This window comes from Pipistrellus hanaki, assembly GCF_964339955.1.
Source record: "Pipistrellus hanaki genome assembly, chromosome: 16".
In the NCBI taxonomy this organism is placed as follows: domain Eukaryota; kingdom Metazoa; phylum Chordata; class Mammalia; order Chiroptera; family Vespertilionidae; genus Pipistrellus; species Pipistrellus hanaki.
The window spans coordinates 24,116,456-24,135,531 of record NC_140518.1 but is presented as its reverse complement, the minus strand read 5'-3'; the positions used below and the strand labels follow the sequence as shown (position 1 = coordinate 24,135,531).

Here is a 19,076-nt window from a genome sequence, read left to right as displayed (position 1 = left end):
AGCATCCCAAAAAAAACTTACTGTCAAAGGGGATTTTAGCTCACCTCAAATCCAACCAACTCTGAGGTTTTGCATGTGTAAAATTGAGATGGTGACAGCTACATAAATATTAAATGAGCAATGAGATGTCAATGTTTTCATTACTGTTTGCAATTGAACTTGGAGTAAAGCTGAGACCAGTTACATACACCTGGAGAGAGAACATGGTTTCTGATATGACCACGATATTTGATTTGGAAATTTTTAAGTATACAGTGTTGCTAATAGCTCTTAGATTTTTTTTTAAATGTAGTTGAACTCCAGTATTCACCAGTTCCTAAGAGAGCTTGAGATGCCAAATATTTGGGTTTATATAAAAATTTGGCTCACAAATGCCTCAATGAATAGGAAAAGTTGTCTCTTCGTTGGTAATAGGAAGTCAGGCCATTTCCTCCTACTCATAAAGGGTGAAGATAGTGCCAATCCTGATCTGGTATCCTATCTCCCATGGATCATGGCATTAGTATTTTTCTGGTCTCCCTGACTACAGCCTTGCCCTCTCTAGTTTTTCTCCAAGGTACTGATCTTTCTAAAATGCAAATTTGATCATTAATGACCTGATCATTGAGTAGCAACAAAAGAACTTCAAACTGTTGACCCTTATTAACTTGACATTGAACTCCTATTGAATTTCATCTGTGATTAAAGTCACTTTCCCATCTCATCTCACCAGTTCTCCAGTCCCCATAATTGTCTTGCCCCTTGCAGTTCCCTAACCACACCAGAAATCCCTTTGCAGAAGCAGCTGCCTCTGTCTGGAATGCCTTTGGCCACTCTCTTCCCATGGCAGACCTACACATCCTGTAGGACTCTACCAAGAGCCAGCTTGTCCAGAAAGCTATCCCTGACCACCTTCTCCCCAGACTTATCCTGCTCCTATCATAGCAGTAATATTGCATTATAACCTTGTAATGATTTCTCTTCCATAAGACAGTATTTGTCTAGAAGGCTAGGATTAGGCTTTATTCATATTTGCATCCCAGCACTTTACAACATTGGGTCTCTGGTAAGATGTAAGTGACAAGTCTAATAAATCAATCAGCCAATCAATGGTAGATTTAAAGTTGAATTTGATTTCTTATCCTAAATATACCAGCAATTGGTTTGGGTTGGATACTGGATCAACAGATACAAAATTCAATAAATTCAATTATCTTTACTTTTTGAGAACCTATTATATGTATTCCTCTCCAATAAGCCCACTTAATTCTTTTTCTTACAGTCTATGGACCAAGTACCTTCCTCCCAAGATTTAAATATTGCCAATTATTTTCTTGCTCTACCTTGTTATCTTAGAATAGATTAAAAAAAAAAACTTTACAAAATCTTAAGAGCTCCTTTCCCCCATCTTCCCCACATGGTTGACCTTCCTAGAATGTTTATAAAACAACAGCCTGGTGGGAGCATTCAAGATCTTGTTTCCTAGCAAATGTCATCAGTTTAGTTCAAATAAACTCTTTTAAAATTAAAAAAATTATATATATATATATATATATATATATATATATATATATATATATATATATATATGCCTGGTTCTTTCTTTTTAACTGTGAATTAACAGTCTTCTTTATTAAATGAATCGCTACATTCATTTACTTAAGACATCTTTATTGACACCTACTATGTGCCATTAGTTCCCATAGACCAAGATAAAGGGCATGGGGTACTCTGTCAGTTTGAACAAATGAGCTGAAAAATGCTCAACATTAGACATTTTAGATCCAAGCTACTGATTAAAATGTGTTTTGTAAATGTTGCAAATATAGAGACATCAGATGTAAGTACCGTGTTTCCCCGAAAATAAGACATCCTCCGAAAATAAGATCTAGTGCATGGAAAGATAAGACATCCCCTGAAAATAAGACCTAGCGCAACTTTGGGAGAAAAAAATTAATATAAGACACTGTCTTATTTTCGGGAAAACAGGGTATATACCAAAGGCAACAAAAAAAAAAACAACACATAACTATAGCACTATCCTAAGAAAAGTAATTAGACCCTTCAAATAGCTCCAGCCAGGATAGACATTGTACACTATGATGTATAAGTCTTCATTGGGATCTCAAAAAGTATACATGTATGTTGCTTACAATATGAAGGGATTTTCCTGATGCCCAGAAGCTCATTTGGGATTCCTGGACCCCAGGCAAAGAACATATTGTGTGAACATGTTGAGGTTTGTGCTCTCTGCATCAGCCAGTCTGATCATCCACACAGCAGCAGCAGCTGAGCCTGGGAGCAGAAGACAGGGCTCTTTGTGTCCCTGAGAATCTCTGGAAGACTTCTTGCCTTGATGGGAAAATCTAAAGATTGGATTTTTCAGGATCAATAAGGCACCCTTGTTGAGTAATTTACAGTAGAATGTGAAAGCAAATACAGAAGGGACACACCCCAAACAGAACATTCCCCTTGGTAAGACACAAAGAGAGGACTGTGGATGGTTGCTCCCAAGGTGGTCCCCTTTCTTTCCTTTCTCTCACAAATTCCAATGGATCCTGGGAAGCCACTCTTGCTTTGGAGTTGGTTTGTTCCCAGGTTGTCCATCCTATCTCTCACCTCAGCTTAGTGTCTCCAACCAGAGGACAGAGAAAGTGGTGGGGAGAAAAGATATGTCTTATTCAGACCTGGGGAGGGCTAGGAGAAGGCTATTGGAAAGAGAGGAGAAGGAAGACAGCACCAGTGAGGTTATTTACATAACATGAACCAGGCTCAAATTATATGCCAGCAGTTTACACAAGTCTTCTGTGACTGTTCACACTGCTGTTTGTTTTTACATCAGTACTTATCTTGGCCACCAGAGCCCATGACGCTGATATCAAAATACAGAACACCTTCATGCGACTCCCAGGCCCCCAGCATCAGTACAATCTCCTGATCTGCACAATGGTCACTATCCTCAGTCCTCTCTCCTTTTTGAAACCACAACAAGGAAATCACAGTATTGGAGACAACTTTTGTCCTTGGGGAAAGGAGACAGAGGTGCCAATCAGGAGCCTGGCCTTAGGTTCCCTCAGTACAACTCAAATGTGAAAAATACTTTCTGCAACCTTTTCACAATTGGAGCTCTCTCAAGCTTAAAAGACCTCAAAATGGCTACTAGTCCATTTTTCACTTTCTCTCCACATGGGCTCCGGAGGCAGACAAAACACCCCTGGGTTCAAGTCCATATTCTGCACTGATAAGCTGTGTGGCCTTGAGCTAGTTATTTAAAAGTTTTGAGTCTTAGTTTCCTCATCTAGAAAATGAGGAAAATACTACCTACCCTATGGGACTGTTACGAAGATGAAGTAAAATATTTGGAAGTAAAGCGCAGTGCCCAACAAATATTAATAGATATTTTCTTAGTGTCCCCCAAAGACCACTAAGAATTTCCTAAAAACCATTGTTTGTGTTTAATTCAGGATTTTCTTTTCTTTATTGCCCCCCGCCCCCTGCCTTTTCTTTTCTTTTTCTTTTTTTATAATATTTTACACATGTCATATCTTATTTTATTTTTATTTTTAAATTTTATTTTATTGTTTAACGTATTACAAATAGTAATACACGTCTCCCTTTCCCCCCCCATTGACTTTCCTCAGCCTCCTCTACCCTCCCTCCCCCCCCCCACATGCCCTCACCCCACCCCCATCCCTACCTCCCCACCCCCGGTGTCTGGCTTCCACTGGTTATGCTCATATGCATGCATACACGTCCTTTGGTTGATCTCTTACCTCCCCTCAACCCCCAACCCTCCCCAGGCTTCCTATTGTACTTTGACAATATGTTTGATGCATCTCTGCCTCTGTATCTATCTTTTTGTTCATCAGGTTATAATGTTCTTTATTACCCATTAGTGAGCAAGATCATCTGGTATTTTTCTTTCGCTGACTGGCTTATTTAACTTAGCATAATGCTCTCTAGTTCCATCCATGCTGCTGCAAATTGTAAAAATTCTTTCTTTTTTATAGCAGCATAGTATTCCATTGTGTAGATCACATGTGTCAAACACAAGGCCCGCGGGCCAAATCCAGCCTGCCAGGCCTTGCAATGTGGCCCGCACCGCGCTGTCATCACTGCACTCCGCTGTCAGTTTATGACATTGTCAGTTTATGACTGTTCAGTAAACCATTCGGCCCGCGATTTAGGCTGGATTTTAGATTTTGGCCCCTTCTCTGATTGAGTTCGACACCCCTAGTGTAGATGTACAGTAGTTTTCTATTCCACTCATCTGCTGATGGGCATTTAGATTGTTTCCAAATCTTAGCTATTGTAAATTGTGCTTCTATGAACATAGGGGTGCATATATCCTTTTGATGGGTGTTTCTGTTTCTTGGGATATATTCCTAGAAGTGATATTATTGGGTTAAATACACATACCATATATTAAAAGGTAATCTATAATCTTTTTGAAAAATAACTGGAGCAATTTTCTAAGGAAAAACTGCCAACCCCACCCTTGACCAATAGTTCTTTTTTCCTGTTATCAGAAAACACCTGGTTTAGCTCTGCATCAACTAGTAATACCCTATATTGGGGCACATGAGGTACCCATAGCCACTGTTCTTTGAAGAATATGGCAGAATCCATGGCCACTCCTTAAGATGTACTCTTAAACAATAGAGAGTAGATGCTGTGAAAAAACACACTATTGTTTCTTATGATCAATTGAAAATCAGTGTCTCGGGAGGAAGAAAAAGTGAATGGCATTATAGTCACTCAACATTTATTTTTTGAACTATTACTCCATGCAAGGCATGATCTTGGCCAACTGTGGGGGATGCAAAAGTGAGTCAGACACAGTGTCTGATCTGAAGAATTGGACTCGGGAGGCAGACAAAACACCCAAGGGTTCAAGTCCATATTCTGCATTAATAAGCTGTGTGGCCTTGAGTTAGTTATTTAAAAGTTTTGAGTCTGTTTCCTCATCTGTAAAATGAGAAAAATACTACCTACCCTATGGGACTGTTATGTGTCATGAGGATAAATAATAAAATATTTGGAAGTAAATCACAGTGCCCAATAAATATTACAAGATGAAATACTCAATTAACACAGATTTTTTTTAATGTCTATAATGTGCAGATACTTTTCTAGGCCCTGAGAATATGATTTTTTTTGGGAGGGGGGGGATAAACTCATGGAACTTATATTTTCTTTGATAAACAACTAATAAATAAATAATTATAGATAATAAATGCTAAAATTAAAGTAATAGAATAATTGAAAAAAAAGGATGAGTTTGGTACAAATAACTTGCTATGTTAGAGAAACAGAAAGTACAGATAAAAGCAAAATGTGTCAAATAGGAGAGGGGTTACAAAGAAGTAAGCAAGAGCCAGATCATGACTTCTCATAGACTAGGAATCTGCAAACTCTTTCTATAAAGGGTCTGATTATAAATATCTTAGGCTTTCTAGGCCATATGGTCTCTGCTGCAACTATTCTGTTCTGCCATTGAGACAACATGTAAAGAATAAGTAGGCTGTGTTCCAATAAAGTTTATTTGTGGACACTGAAATTGGAATTTCATATAATTTTCACATCACCAAATATTTTTATTTTCTTTCTTCAGTGTAAAAATTATTCTTAGTTCACAGGCTGTACAAAAACAGAAGGTAGGCTGGATTTGGGCAGCAGGTCTGTTTGCCAGCCCCTTCTGTACACTATAGTAAGGTAACGAGTGTGGGTTGTATTCCAAGTGCACTTATGAGGTTTCCATGAAGGAAAGTATTGTGATGTGACTTTTGCTTTGACGAGATTGTTCTGGCTTCAGTGGTTTTGTGGGGATATGAACAGAGTCACAGAGACTAGCTTAGCTCTGAAACTATTGTAAGAATACCAATGTGAAACAATGGCAGCTTGAACAAGAGTGAGAGTAATGGCGTTTTTAAATAATTAAAAGGAAATCAATTTGCAATATATTGTGCAAGTGGAGTTGAAAATACATGTGCATGAATCATTATACTACAAAATACAGAGTATCAATGCCAGAAAAAATGACAGATTTAATTATTCTGGGAAATCAGAGAGAATGACCTGGAGTTGAAGGACACTAAGGCTTTCACCTGAGTAGGTCTATTTTGGGGGTTCCCTGCTCCCCTTCTTAAACTCAATAAGAAGGTTTTTGACAAGAAGAGACAATTGAGGCATTAGGCTGGAAAGATTACTTATTTCTTGAATGTCTGCATGGTGAAGGGGAAAGAACTTTGGTCTGAGATAGACTTGGCCTTTCTAAATCTCCTGTCCTCATCTATCATCTGTAAAAAAGGACCATAATAGTAAACTGTAACCTTATTGAGACCTGGGACCACATCACTTGCCTCTCCATATCCCAGAACCTGGCTGATCAATAATCTGACACCAACTCAATGTGTATTTACTAACCTACTATATGCTATGGCATGTGGTATTGGGGAATCTATATACGTATTCACTGTATTTATAGAGCTCACAGGATTAAAAAGGTAATTTACTAATAGTTATTACTATGCTATAAAGGAACAATATTTGGTGTTCCAAGAGATATAACAGGGACTTGATGTTACCCTGGGATCAGAGAAGGCCTTTGTGCAGAAGGGAAAAGAAAGGGATAATTAATGGAATGAAAATGAGAAAGGAGGAGGAATAACATTTTTGGTGAAATGAACACTAAGTGTGAGAAAGGAAAGGGCCTAACATGTTCAAGGACCTAAAAACTGGAGAGAGAAAGAGAATAGTGGGCACTCTGAAACTGAAGCAAGAGGTAGAGAAGGCCAGGCCATCGAGAGCCTGCTGGGCCAGGATAAGGATTGAGGATTTTATCTCAAACTCAGTAAGAAGTTATAGGTGAGCTTTGGGTTCACACAGACCTGGCTTTAATTCCCAGTTTATCCACTTGTTAAACTGGTGGATTTATTGAATAAATGACTTAGCCTACCTTGTAGGAATATTGTGAGAAATGAATGAGGAATTTATCTGTAAAAGAACCTCGTTGGTTTTTATTAAGTGTCAATTTTCCTTCCTTGGAGCACAGGTTAAATGCTGACAGTAGTGGGAAATAAGGCTCAGAAAATAGGTTAAATGCCCAGCTAAAGAGTCCTTCATTTGTAGATTACAGGGAGCAAAATGGCTGAGGATTGTCCCCTGCATCATCAGGATCCACACATAAATCAAACCCACTCTATCTGACCCCCTCCTCCATACTCTCCAAGAGAGTGGGGTGGGTCTCCAAGATCAACATGGCAAGGGTCCTATCCTCAATGAGTTCAATCTGTAATGAGGAAAATGGTATGTTAAAAATGGGTACAGTAAGAGAATGAAAGAAAAGCCAAATCGAGAGCTTCCTCTGAGTGAAGGGTTCTCATCTGGCAGGAAAGTTAGAATGTTTTTGCTTTTTCCCCTGTGGCTGGTTATTTTAATTCCATGAGAGCCCAATAGGATTCAGAGAGCTGTAAATTAGCTACATATCTTGGACCTTGTGTATATAAATCAAATAGCTGATCCTATAATTCCCAGCCTGGTATTCTTTAGAAATGTAAAATTGCTTGCTAGAACTCTCTCCTAGCAGACAAGAAGGGCATCCGTCTGCTGGAAACAAAACAAAACAAAACAAAAATCTCAGCATCCCAGGAAGCTTTGCCAGGACTAGAGCTCTTATCCCACTGAAAAGATGTCAGATGCTGTGTAGTCTCAGAGGACTGGTAGGTGGGAGTCCCAGCCTTCAGATCTCTGTCACTTGGTTTAAATCCCTGCTATTGTTAAACTTTATCCATTGCAGCTTTTAAAAAGCTTGTACATCTATAATGAACAAATATTATTATATGGATACTTTCTCTTAAAAAGTAGTCTAAAAAGCAAATAAAAATTTGTCTAGACAACGGATAGACCAAGGATATGACAATGTTCCAAGGAAAATTAAGAAGTTTTTCTAAACTAATGACTAAAGTCTCTATTTTCAGTCCACAGTGTCCTAAAGGTGGCCAGACAATCATAAAATCAAATATAATCTTACCTAATAATAGACAAACATGTAAATTGACCATACCTCCACTATGCCCACAGCCAATGAGAGTGAGTATGCAAATTAGAAGGCCAAAGATGGCGGCAACCCAGTTGCTCCAGGCTTGGAGTGGCCAGATGGGCAGAATGCCTATGAGAGGGAGGGCGGTGGGGGGCTAAGAGATCTACAGGAACAAACTGCCTCAGCAAAGACAAGATTGCAGAATCTGGGGTCTGCAGCAAAAATGAAGATGACAGACACCGGCGTGAGTCTGCAGCAAAGACGATGAAGGCAGACTCTGACAGGAGGGAAGGTCTGGGTCCCAGGTGCTGGAGGAAAGCTGGTGCTGGAAGCCACCAAGGGAAGGAAGGCCTATTGCACGAATCTCTTTGTGCAATGGTCCTCTAGTAATGTATAATAAAATATAATAAATCATATAGTAATGATAAGTTACAGAGAATCCTGGTTAGGTGCAGTGGTCTTTCACTGCATCAGGGGTAAGGACTGGAATGTCCTGCCATCCATGCAATCAACACTTGGGTTCCTGGTGGTTGGCCCCTGACTCTGCCATCCTTTTGTTGCAATCAAGTTTATATTCCCCACCCTGCAGGCTCTGTGCTCTGCCAGAGTGGCTTAAGTAAAACTGACTTATGTGGGAACCTGGGCACCTGTACTAAGTGCCTTCTTGGTAACTGAAATTCTGCCCCCAGGTTCCTCCACTTTGCCACTCCTGCCTCCTAAATGAGTGCCACATACTTGATTCTTGTGTCCTGGCAACAAAATGCTACCTAAATTATGCCCAAATAATCTACATGCCTTAAACATTTTACCCAGCTGGTCAGGATACACTCACCCTTAGAGTCCATCTGAGCAGTTATCAAGTATTTATCTAGTGGTAACTATTTAACAATTGACTCTATGGGGGTCAGAGGGTCTATGTGCATATATATGCATGCATATACATACACATCTTTTATAAATTTCATTGACAGAAAATACAGCACACAATTTACAAATAATAATAATATATATATATATATATATATATATATATATACACACACACACACACACACACACACACACACACTTTTTTGGTAAATTCCTATAGCCTATTGATTCTCCCATAATGTTTATTTTTATCAAACTCTTAAATCCATAGTCAACCTATAGCTGCAAGTAACAATGAGTGTAGTTCCAATGTAAATGTTACTTGGTATTTTCATTTACTTTAAGGATGTAAAATTAAAAGGAAACAACAAAACTTATGTTGGAACTTCACTCGTTTGTCAATGTCATTCTTCGTTGAATCAAGTAACAGTTTTCAAGTACTAGCCAAATTTTTCTTCAATTTTTTGTGCTACTCATTATTTAATAGCCACAGAAACTTTTAACTTTAATCTGCTTTATCAATATTTTCTCCATCACTTTCTTAAGTCAGCAAATTTCTCCTATAAAGGGCCAGAGAGTAAATACATTAGGCTTCATGAGCTATATATAGTCTCTGTCACATATTTTTCATTGTGTATGTGTATATTTATTTGTTGTTGTTTTTTTACAGTTCTTCAAAAATGTAAAAACCAAAACAATTCTTAGCTCTTGGGCCATACAATATCTCAAGCCAAATTTGGTTCATGGAACTGTAGTCTGCTGATACCAGGTCTAGACCGTCCACAAAATGAAAAATCAAGCCCTGGTTTATAGTATTTGCTCATTTCTATGGTGTAATATTTCTTCCATGGCCAATACCAACCTGATGTCACTAAGTAGACTGGGAAGAGATATTCAGTAGTACATCATTATATGCCATTTGTACCATACAGATACAATAGATATCAATAAGCCCAAGGGCATAATTAATAATAAAATGCCATAAAAATAGAAATGAGTTTTAGGTACTTACTGTATTTATCTTTAATATAATTTAATATAATTTCTTTTAAGCTTATACAATTTAATTTTTCATGATGGCTGTATTAACCAACAGTTCGCAGAATTCTGAAATTTTAACATTCAACTCTTGTGAGCTATATGGGTCAACTCCAGCAGCCGGTTGCATTTATCGCATATAAATGTGGAGCAAAGCTCTGACTTCCTCCCTTTCCCTATTTGTGCTTCCTCTGAAAGCCACCCTTATCATACCACCTGGTCTCAGAGGTGACACAAGAAGTGGATTTTGTACACTACTTTGTGATAAATCTGACACCTTCCCCAAACCAGTGAATGAGTCTGGACAGATACCCTATAAATATAAGAAAATAGTGACTCCTATATGACCTAGAGTCTGTGGATTATTTATGCTCACAATAACTCAACTAGTGCAGATCATTCAAACTTTCTCATCCCCAAACTATCAGCATTACTGAGGTAATTTTGTTTGAAGATATTCCTAGTGACCAGATAAGTAATGAGAGGTAAAGCACCATGGATCTCATTGGAGACATGAGGTTGGCAGCAACTGGGCCTCTGAAGACTGGTATCCATTCAACAAACATTTATGCTAGGCTTGAAAAGAAAGAAAGCCCTATAGTAATAGTAAGAGCCATGTAAATGATGATGCCTTTCACTTAAAAAAACCAATGGGATCAAGAGAAAGAATATGTTTAGGTAAGAGACATATAGAATCAACTATTAGGAGAGACATAAAGAAGCAAATGGACCCAAGTGGGGACCTTTTTCTGTGGTTACTTGTAGCGCTTTATGTACTTCTCAAAACCTGAATATTTAGACACCCCTGCTTCCTGTTTGTATCTGTGTCATTCTAGCATATGGCAGGCAAAACTAAAACAGTATACAATATATACAGATGGGCACTTATTATTTGTGGGGTGGCAGAATCTGACAAATAAGTAATTGAATACAACCTTCCAATTCCAACTTTGCTTTTACTCTTCTAGGAGTCGTGGGGTCAGAAAGGCTTTACTAGTGTAAAAAAAAAAAAAAAAAAAAAAAAAAGGCCTTTGCCCTTAATTTAAATCATTGTTTTTCTAGAGAAATTTAATTTGGTGGGAAAAATGTTTTTCTAATTAACTAGAAGACCATGTACTATGCAAACAATAAAGATTTTTGTTTGAATGTAATGCATGCTCCTGAACCTAGGACTACCAAGGGAATTTAAAATAAAAAATGCAAGCAGCTCTGACCTCCTATTTTGCCAAGCTAAAACAGAATTCTCATCCAGAATTTTCACGTCAGTTCCCAATTTAAAACCCACAAGTGTTGAGCGGGCTCATGCTTCCGCAAGGCACATCTTCTCATCGCTAGAAATGACTGTTTTTGGGTTTCTGGGCACGTCCCTCTCTCCCTTTCTTCCTCTTGTGCTATGGTTGGCCTGGAAGGTTAGAAACTACACAATTAGATGAATCGAGGGAAGATTTCATAATGCTCTGGTGCTGGGCTAGGCAGTCTAGCCAAATTCCGTTCATTAGCTAAGGCGCCAGGGTGAGTGTGGCCAGTAAGAATGCTGTTTTGGTTCCATAGAAATGTTGATAGGGAATAGGAAATAAACTTTTATTTTTGGGGTTCCTGAGAGACAGTTTGGGCAAGTGAAGAGTCTGAGATGCTGGGAATCTGGAGGCCAGTAGTTAATCTCCATCTCAACCACTTACTGGGCAGCTCAAGCAACTTCTGCTCTCTTTTGACTATGTGGGGTTTTTTTCTGACACTGTTTTCTTACTTTTTATGTACCAGCATCAGATGTCTGTCTACCTTAGACTTTAAATATTTGAAAGTCCAGAATCAAGCACTCAATTTACCCAGCATTTACTGAGCCACCTGGAATAGGCTGGGTGCTCTGATAGGTGCTTTAGATACTGGTATTAATTTGACATGGCCTTACCCTCAAAGAGTATATAGACTACAGAGGAGACAGATGTCTTAAAAAATAAATACAAAACAATAACACAAGTGCAATGTAAAACATTGAAGTTGCTATAGAAAAATTGGCAAAGGAGCTTCCCTTGGAAGCCCAGGAGAAGCTATCGAATGGAAAGGTCCTTGAACAGGTCTGTTTGGATGAAGAGGAAGGAGATTTGGGGACAGAGGGTAGTGTATCAAAAAAGAAAACGGCATAAGCAATGGGTCTGAGACCCAGTGACTGACTGGTAAGGCTGGAATGGAGGGTGTGGGTGGGGCCTGGGCAAGAGGCAAGAGGATAACTTTTACTGTGTGCTCCTCCCGGTGTATAAACACGATAAAACAACTGTGGGCTTTGAGGCATTAGAGGCTTTAGGGAGAACCTGGCTAATAACAGGTTTGGGGTTTACTTTTTAATCAGATGAAATTAACTGGACATTCTTTACACCGTTAGTATACATAGTTATCACATCTCAGAAAACTGGCCTGATACTTAAGAGTGTTCCAGAGAGAGCAGGGTATATTAATCACACAGTCTACAACAGGAGACTTGCTATTTACCTGTACGCTAGACTAAGTTCTCAGCTTGTACATCCTAACACTTCTAGTTCTGAGTTCCCTGCCTTTGAGTCTGTGACATCTCCCCCTCACAGTACAGGTGACAAGCCCAGATCTTCAGGAGTTCTTTTTCATGTTATGCTTTTGAACTTCAGTTTATGTAGCTGCCATCAGGAAAATGGTCATGTTCAGCTAGAACTCTCCTGCCCAAATGATTCTACATTGTAAAGCTTAGATAAAAATGAAATATTTGTTAAAATAACAGTGTCACATTTAAAATATCCATAGTTATTTGATTTAAATATAATACATCACAGTTTGAGCCAGAGCCAAATTTTAAGAAATACTAACACCTAGGATTTGTCTGGTACCTTTCTTGCTCATGTTCAACTGTTATGAGCCATTGCATGATGAAACCCTGCTTCTATTTCCTAGACCTAAATAGAAACAGTTGCCTGATCTTTATCTTAAAACTAGAAGCCCAGCACGGGAAATCACACGGCCTCACCCACCCGCTTGTCGGCCCCACCCACCCACACTGGTATCAAGTCCCCGCCGGCGCCCGTGCACTCAGCCTCCTGGTGACCAGTCTTTGGTTGTTACAACATGACAGCGTCACCACCAAGGGGTTTTTATAATAGAGATGATAAATCTTATATAGCTTTAAACTTCATATACATGGCTCCAGACCTCCAGGGATTTAGAGCAGGCTTTATGTGATTTTCTCATGGCTTTAATATTAAGTCTTTAAACAACCTACACATAACTTTCCAGAGAGACCATGCTAACTTGCCTTCCTAGAAATCCCAGTTAGCTCTCAAAGTGGCTCCTGCTTACTCTGTTCCCTCTTCATTCTTAGATTATCAGAAGCTCCTTTTTACATGACAGAAGAGTCCACGAACCCAGGAAAATAAATAGAGAAAAATGACTATTGGTTGTCCCAGAATAGGTTGGCCATTCCAAAATGGATAATTTTTTTCTTTCCAAGTGAGTCTTATCTTTTCCTAGTCCCTTCCCCCTTTGAAATTCATCTATGTATATAAAAAGCCAACAACCATAACAGCCATAATGACCAGTCACTATGACACCACTGTGGCCACCAAACTGACCCAATCAAGGGATGGGGCTGGCTGGCCAACCTCATGGCCCTTCCCCCCAGCCAGCCCATCCCTGATTGTTCCCCACCCCAATAGGGGGCGGGGCCCACCCACCAACCTCCTGCAGCCACCCCCAGCCACACCCCAGATCGGCCCCCGCCCCCACCTCTTAGGGGCAGAGCCAGCTGGCTGGCCAACCACCCGTGGCCCCTTCCCCAGGCCGCAGACCCCCGATTGGCACCTCTTACCCCATTCAGGGATAGGGCCAGCCCACCACTCACAGACAGCCCTTCTCCATGGCAGGGCCCGCTGGCCAATCACCCTTGGCCCCTTCCTCCAACCAGCCTGGCCCTGATCGGGCCCCAATTGTGGTGGGCCGGCCGGCCAACCCCCACCATCTCCTCCTCCTGACAGGCCCAGCCCCAATTCACCCAATTGGGGCCAGGCTAGCTGGACCCCACCCATGTACAAATTCATGCACTGGGCTTCTAATATGTGTTATAAGATCTAATTAGACATAAATGCTTAAAACATTCCATTAACTATAAAAGCAGGACCACACACACATCCTGACAAGCCTGCTTCTATGTTTTTATTCTGATTTTCAAGAAGTCAGGCCCTCTTTTCCACCTGGGACATGCTCTGTAAAACATATTCAATAAAACATAAACAGTTCTTATTCAAAAATAAGTCACGTTTCTTCAGAAATTTTAGAGATTGTATCTTTGAGCAACTTCTCATTAATCACTTGCCAAATAATCTGGTATCATTCCCCCTAACCCCTAACTCTTCTTTAGGATGCTACCCTGAATCCTTAGCCTGGAATCAGCAGCTCTTAATTCTTAGCTTTGAACTTGGAGTTCCACAACATCAATCAATCAAGCATGTTCAATGGCAATCAATGATATCTGTGTTTCAAGAATTTTCTTTGCTCTTTATAGATGTCTTTATACATTTGCTACTAATTTTCATTCTGTTTTGTTTGTGATAACTTCTCAATGATTTTTTTTTCCTTTAGTTAAAATTATATTCAAGATTATTTTCTGAATACAAACCCACTCCAGGTGACTTTCAGAGACTACTTCAAGAGCTAGTAGCTCATAATAAGCAGAATAAAACATTTTGAAAACAATTATTCACATAACATATAAAAAAACATATATATGTGTGTCTTAGAGTACATATTTATAAAGAGATAGAGATTTATAACTCTTGATTTGAAAGCTAACATATAACTGTGTAGTCATTTGATTTTAATGGATTTTACAATATGCCTGAAAGCTTCAAAAGCAAGAGACAGAACAAGAAAATATCTCCATGTTGGAAAAAAGCAGTCTATTCCAGTGTGTGTGTATGTGTGTGTGTGTGTGTGTGTGTGTAAAATATTTAGTAGGCACCATCTATGTACTGCATACACAGATCCACATACCAGAGAGGGGAAAAAAAGTGACTCTTTTCCTTTTCTCAAGATCTAATAAGAAAAAGAGAGACACAATAAAGCATAACATGTATTTAATAAACCTTGTTTTTATATGAATAAAGAACTCTATGAGCACAAAAACAAGTGTTTAATTATTGCACAGGAATTAAGAGTTGACTTTGCCAGTTCTTAAAGGATTAGTAGGGTTTCACCAAGCAAAAGTTGGAAGATGAGCAAAAGACAGAGGCAGAAAAATACACACAATAATCAAGTAACTGAGATTTACATAACAAGGAATTTGCTTTGGGAAATGGAAGAAGATGAAGACAAGAGAGTAATGTTGGGACCAGATTATGAAAGTCCTTGAATGCCTTGGTAAAAATTCATTTTATTTTGAAAGCACTATGAAAGATTTTAAGTGGAAGAATGAAATAAATAGATCTGCATTTTAAAACTATAATTCAGGCTACATAGTAAGAGGACTGTATATGAGGATGAAAAGATGAACAGAAAAATAAATTAGGAGAGCTTATCAGTTGATCTATCAGGCCTATAAAAAAAATCAACTGCTGAGCTAATGCTCATGATTATAAAGGCCTGTTCCTCAGTAATTTCAGTGTGAGGGGAAGAGGGAAAACTTGGACCTACTGGGTTTAGTAACCTACTCATTGTAAGGAATAGGGGGGGGGGGGGGGAGCACAGGGAGAGGAGGCAAGGACGCTCTGAGATTTGAGATTGGGGAATTAGATATGTGTCAGTACCATGAGCTAAAATTGAGGAAACAAGAAGAGAAACATATCTTGGCAAGTATTTAAGGGGTACTCAAGTGGAATGGAGACTTATAAGAGGAAGTTAAAGCTCCAGAAAGGGGTTATACCTAGAATTACAGTTCCAAGAGGCACAGCTGGAGCCATAACAGTGGCTAAGGCCATTACCTGTGGCAAGTATGAGAAGTAAAAAGAAGAGCCAAACCCCCAAGGAAAAGCACATCAAAGGAAGAAGAAAAGGGGAACCCTGGGAGAGCCTGGAATGTGGAAATCAGGAAGGAGAAGCAGAAGAGAGTGTGCAACTAAAACCAATGGGAAAGAAGGTTGTAAAAAAAATAATAATAAGGGAAGCCATTGTGGCAAAATTTCCTAAGAAGAGGTTTTGTGGATGATCGGAACACTCGTAATTTTGGGAAAGAGCAAGGCAGACTCCCAGGAGAATAATGAAAAGAGGTAGAGGGGTTGTAACTAAAGCAGAGAGATCTGTGACTCGGGAGAAGCAACAGAATTTAAGAATAGCTTGGCTTAATTTTGAAGTATTTAAGTGTCATAGCGAATGTAATTTAAATCTTAAAGTCTATAGCTTGTCATCATGAGGTTTAGAAACATGCAGCAGGCCTTGTCTCCCATGTGACTTAATCACCTGCTTCATTTAGGATTGCCTTAAATCCTGCCATTTGTAAACTGTCCCTTAAGCCACTTTTTATCAATGATACAAAATTTATCTTTCCTGACCATCATGGTTTTTTCAGCCAGTGGAAAATGTGATGAAAGAACATGGTCTCACAGTGAAATGGAGTATTAGAATTGGGGTGTTGATTTAAGCCTGAATGAACACCCAGTTTGAGGATGTCAGGTGTGAGGGGAGCACTGAAGAGATCAGCCACAAATCCCAAATCCTCGGAAATAATATCAGAAAGTTTAAGGAAAGCAGGGAATGGTGTATGAGACACTCAAGAAGGAGAATGACTCCAGGAGAAGGTGTCAGGTTTTATGGGAGGAAGTGAAGGGAGGCTTCTTTATTTTGAATGAGAATGGCACTGGGACCTTGAAATAGCATTTTCAGCAGAATAGTGAGGCAGAAACCAGACCTGGGGAATAAACAGAATGCAGTGTCATAATGAAGCCTTCTCACATATAATACAATACGTTATCTTCTATATACAGTGAACTTGTACATGTAATGTGCCTGAGCAAATGTGCGTCCATACACACACCACACACAAGTACTTAAGGTATATTGATCATTGTTGAATAATTACTGTTTTTGCTCGTTTTACAAAATATAATTGTGAACTTGGAAACTGACATGTCGAGGAGAATGTTAGATGTGTCAATATAGGAAAAAGAGGGTAAAAAACTTACTCTTTGTGAGAGAGATTCTGTGCTAGAGCATCTATATTTCTTAATGACAATTTCATTCATTCTCTCTTCCTCTCCCTTTCCCTCTCTTCCTTCTTCTCCCTCCTTCTCTCCCTCCCAGTGGAATGGAGTATGTCTAAAGACTTCTGTCCTTTGGCTGGGGAAATCATCATGGAAGACCTACAGACCCTGAGATGCACAATTACAGGGCTTACAACGGTAAATGCCAAATCTCCCCCCTTAAACTTCCCATTCCCCTGCCCCTGATTTTTGTGCAGGGATTTTGGTAGCAAATGCCTTACTCTGGAAGCAACAGACAACACCCAGTCCTCTGGCAACAACTGCCATTCATTAAGCGTGATATGTCTGGTATCCATAATCTGAACCCCACAACGAAGTGAGCAGACAGCATGAACCACTTTGTAAGCTGCCATGTTCTACAGAGATCAGAAAAAGACTGGCCTCACACAAGCCTTGAAAGCTGCTGCTTTCTGGATCTCAGTCTAATCTTCAGGGGGGATCAAAGGCTCCGAGAGATCCAATTCTGACTCCCTGTCTGATGGTAAAAATAACAGCCTCATCTAACCCTCACCCCCACAGCCTGGTTGAGATCAGTCATCAATTGGAGTCACACAATTTCCTGAGAAAAATCCTTTTCCCTTGATTAAAAAAAAAAAAAAAAAAAAAAAATCAGCTCTCTCAAAAAAGAAGCTATAGATGGTGGCGCTACATTTCTCAGTAACCTGAACCAATTTAAACTGTAAATGAAAAACTAGAACAAACTGTGCTTATTTACTCAACCAATCTAAACTTAAGTGTTAATTATTTATAGAACTATAAACCATAAAAGCATACAAAATGCAAAATATAAAAACACCTAGCAAATCAGTTCAGACGAAAACAAACCCTATATTTCCTCTAACAATTAAAATGCAACAAAACTGGATCATCAAAATCTTTTTTTTTTAATGGAAAAAAAAATTTTAAGTAAATTTAAATCCAACCTGTAATTTTTTTGGGCCAGGGGAGAGGGGCACAATTTAAATAATACCTTAGGATCTTCACATGTGAGAGGTAGAGGGAGAATTTTGTTGTTGTTATTGTTGTTTTTCTTAAAAGTTAGTCAATTAAAACAGTTCTATGTAAAGTACAATCCTGAAACCCAGCATTAAGAAGGTGCACCAGGATACATGTCTTTGAGTTTGAACCACATCATTCAACAAAATGCTTGGTGGTTGGGTCACCACCACAGAATCCTGACTTTTAGTTCTAATCACACATCTACACCAGAGGCCAAAACTGTGAATTACCCAAAAAAACAAACACGAGTGGGTGGCCCCCAGAGATGCTATCAGCAGATGGCAGCCGGCAGGAATGACTAATTCCCAACCCTACAGCTCACATGATGGAAGAGGGCCATAGAGAACCCTAGGGAATTTCCATTGCTTGAAAAGAAAAAGTGTTATGGTGGTAAAAATGGAAATCTCTCCACAGAGAATTTCTCTAATATTTGAACTAATTTTTATAGGAATTAAGTTGGTCATCCAATGAGAACAATGCAGACAGTATCCTAATCACATAAACGTGTAGAAGTAGATTTACACATCTATAGAGTCTCCATAACCTTGAGGTACAAAGCAACACACATTTTTAGAGAAACCCATTTTTAATGTTAAAAAAATTTTAACTTTGTATTAGAGCAAACCCAATATTATTAAACCCCTAGCAAAGGCTCTTCAGAGATTGTTTTGTTTGTTTTTTTTAACTACAAACACCATTTTACAATTTTTGCAGTCAATGGTTTATCAAATGCTGGCTTCTAAAATGCCCCTTTGGGTTCACTGGGGGAAAAACAAACTCCTCAAAGCAAAAGCATAAAGCCATACAAAACATTTTAAAAGATTATAAGCAAACAAAAATAACTCCTTAACTCATAATACCAGAAGACATGAAAGAATATGTCATTGTTTTAATAACAGTTTTAAAGTGGAAGTGATATCAAATAATTAACTTTTTAA

The 19,076-nt window shown here is 39.0% G+C and overlaps 1 protein-coding gene across 1 annotated transcript in view; it reads left to right on the top strand.

Annotated features, from left to right (window-relative positions):
• Positions 1–19,076, top strand: part of ANKFN1 (ankyrin repeat and fibronectin type III domain containing 1) — a 387,619-nt gene that overhangs the window by 305,313 nt on the left and 63,230 nt on the right. The window contains exon 9 of the mRNA XM_084862549.1: positions 17,180–17,277. Within this exon, the coding sequence (XP_084718675.1) occupies positions 17,180–17,277 (98 nt within the window). The remainder of the gene's footprint in view (positions 1–17,179; positions 17,278–19,076) is intronic.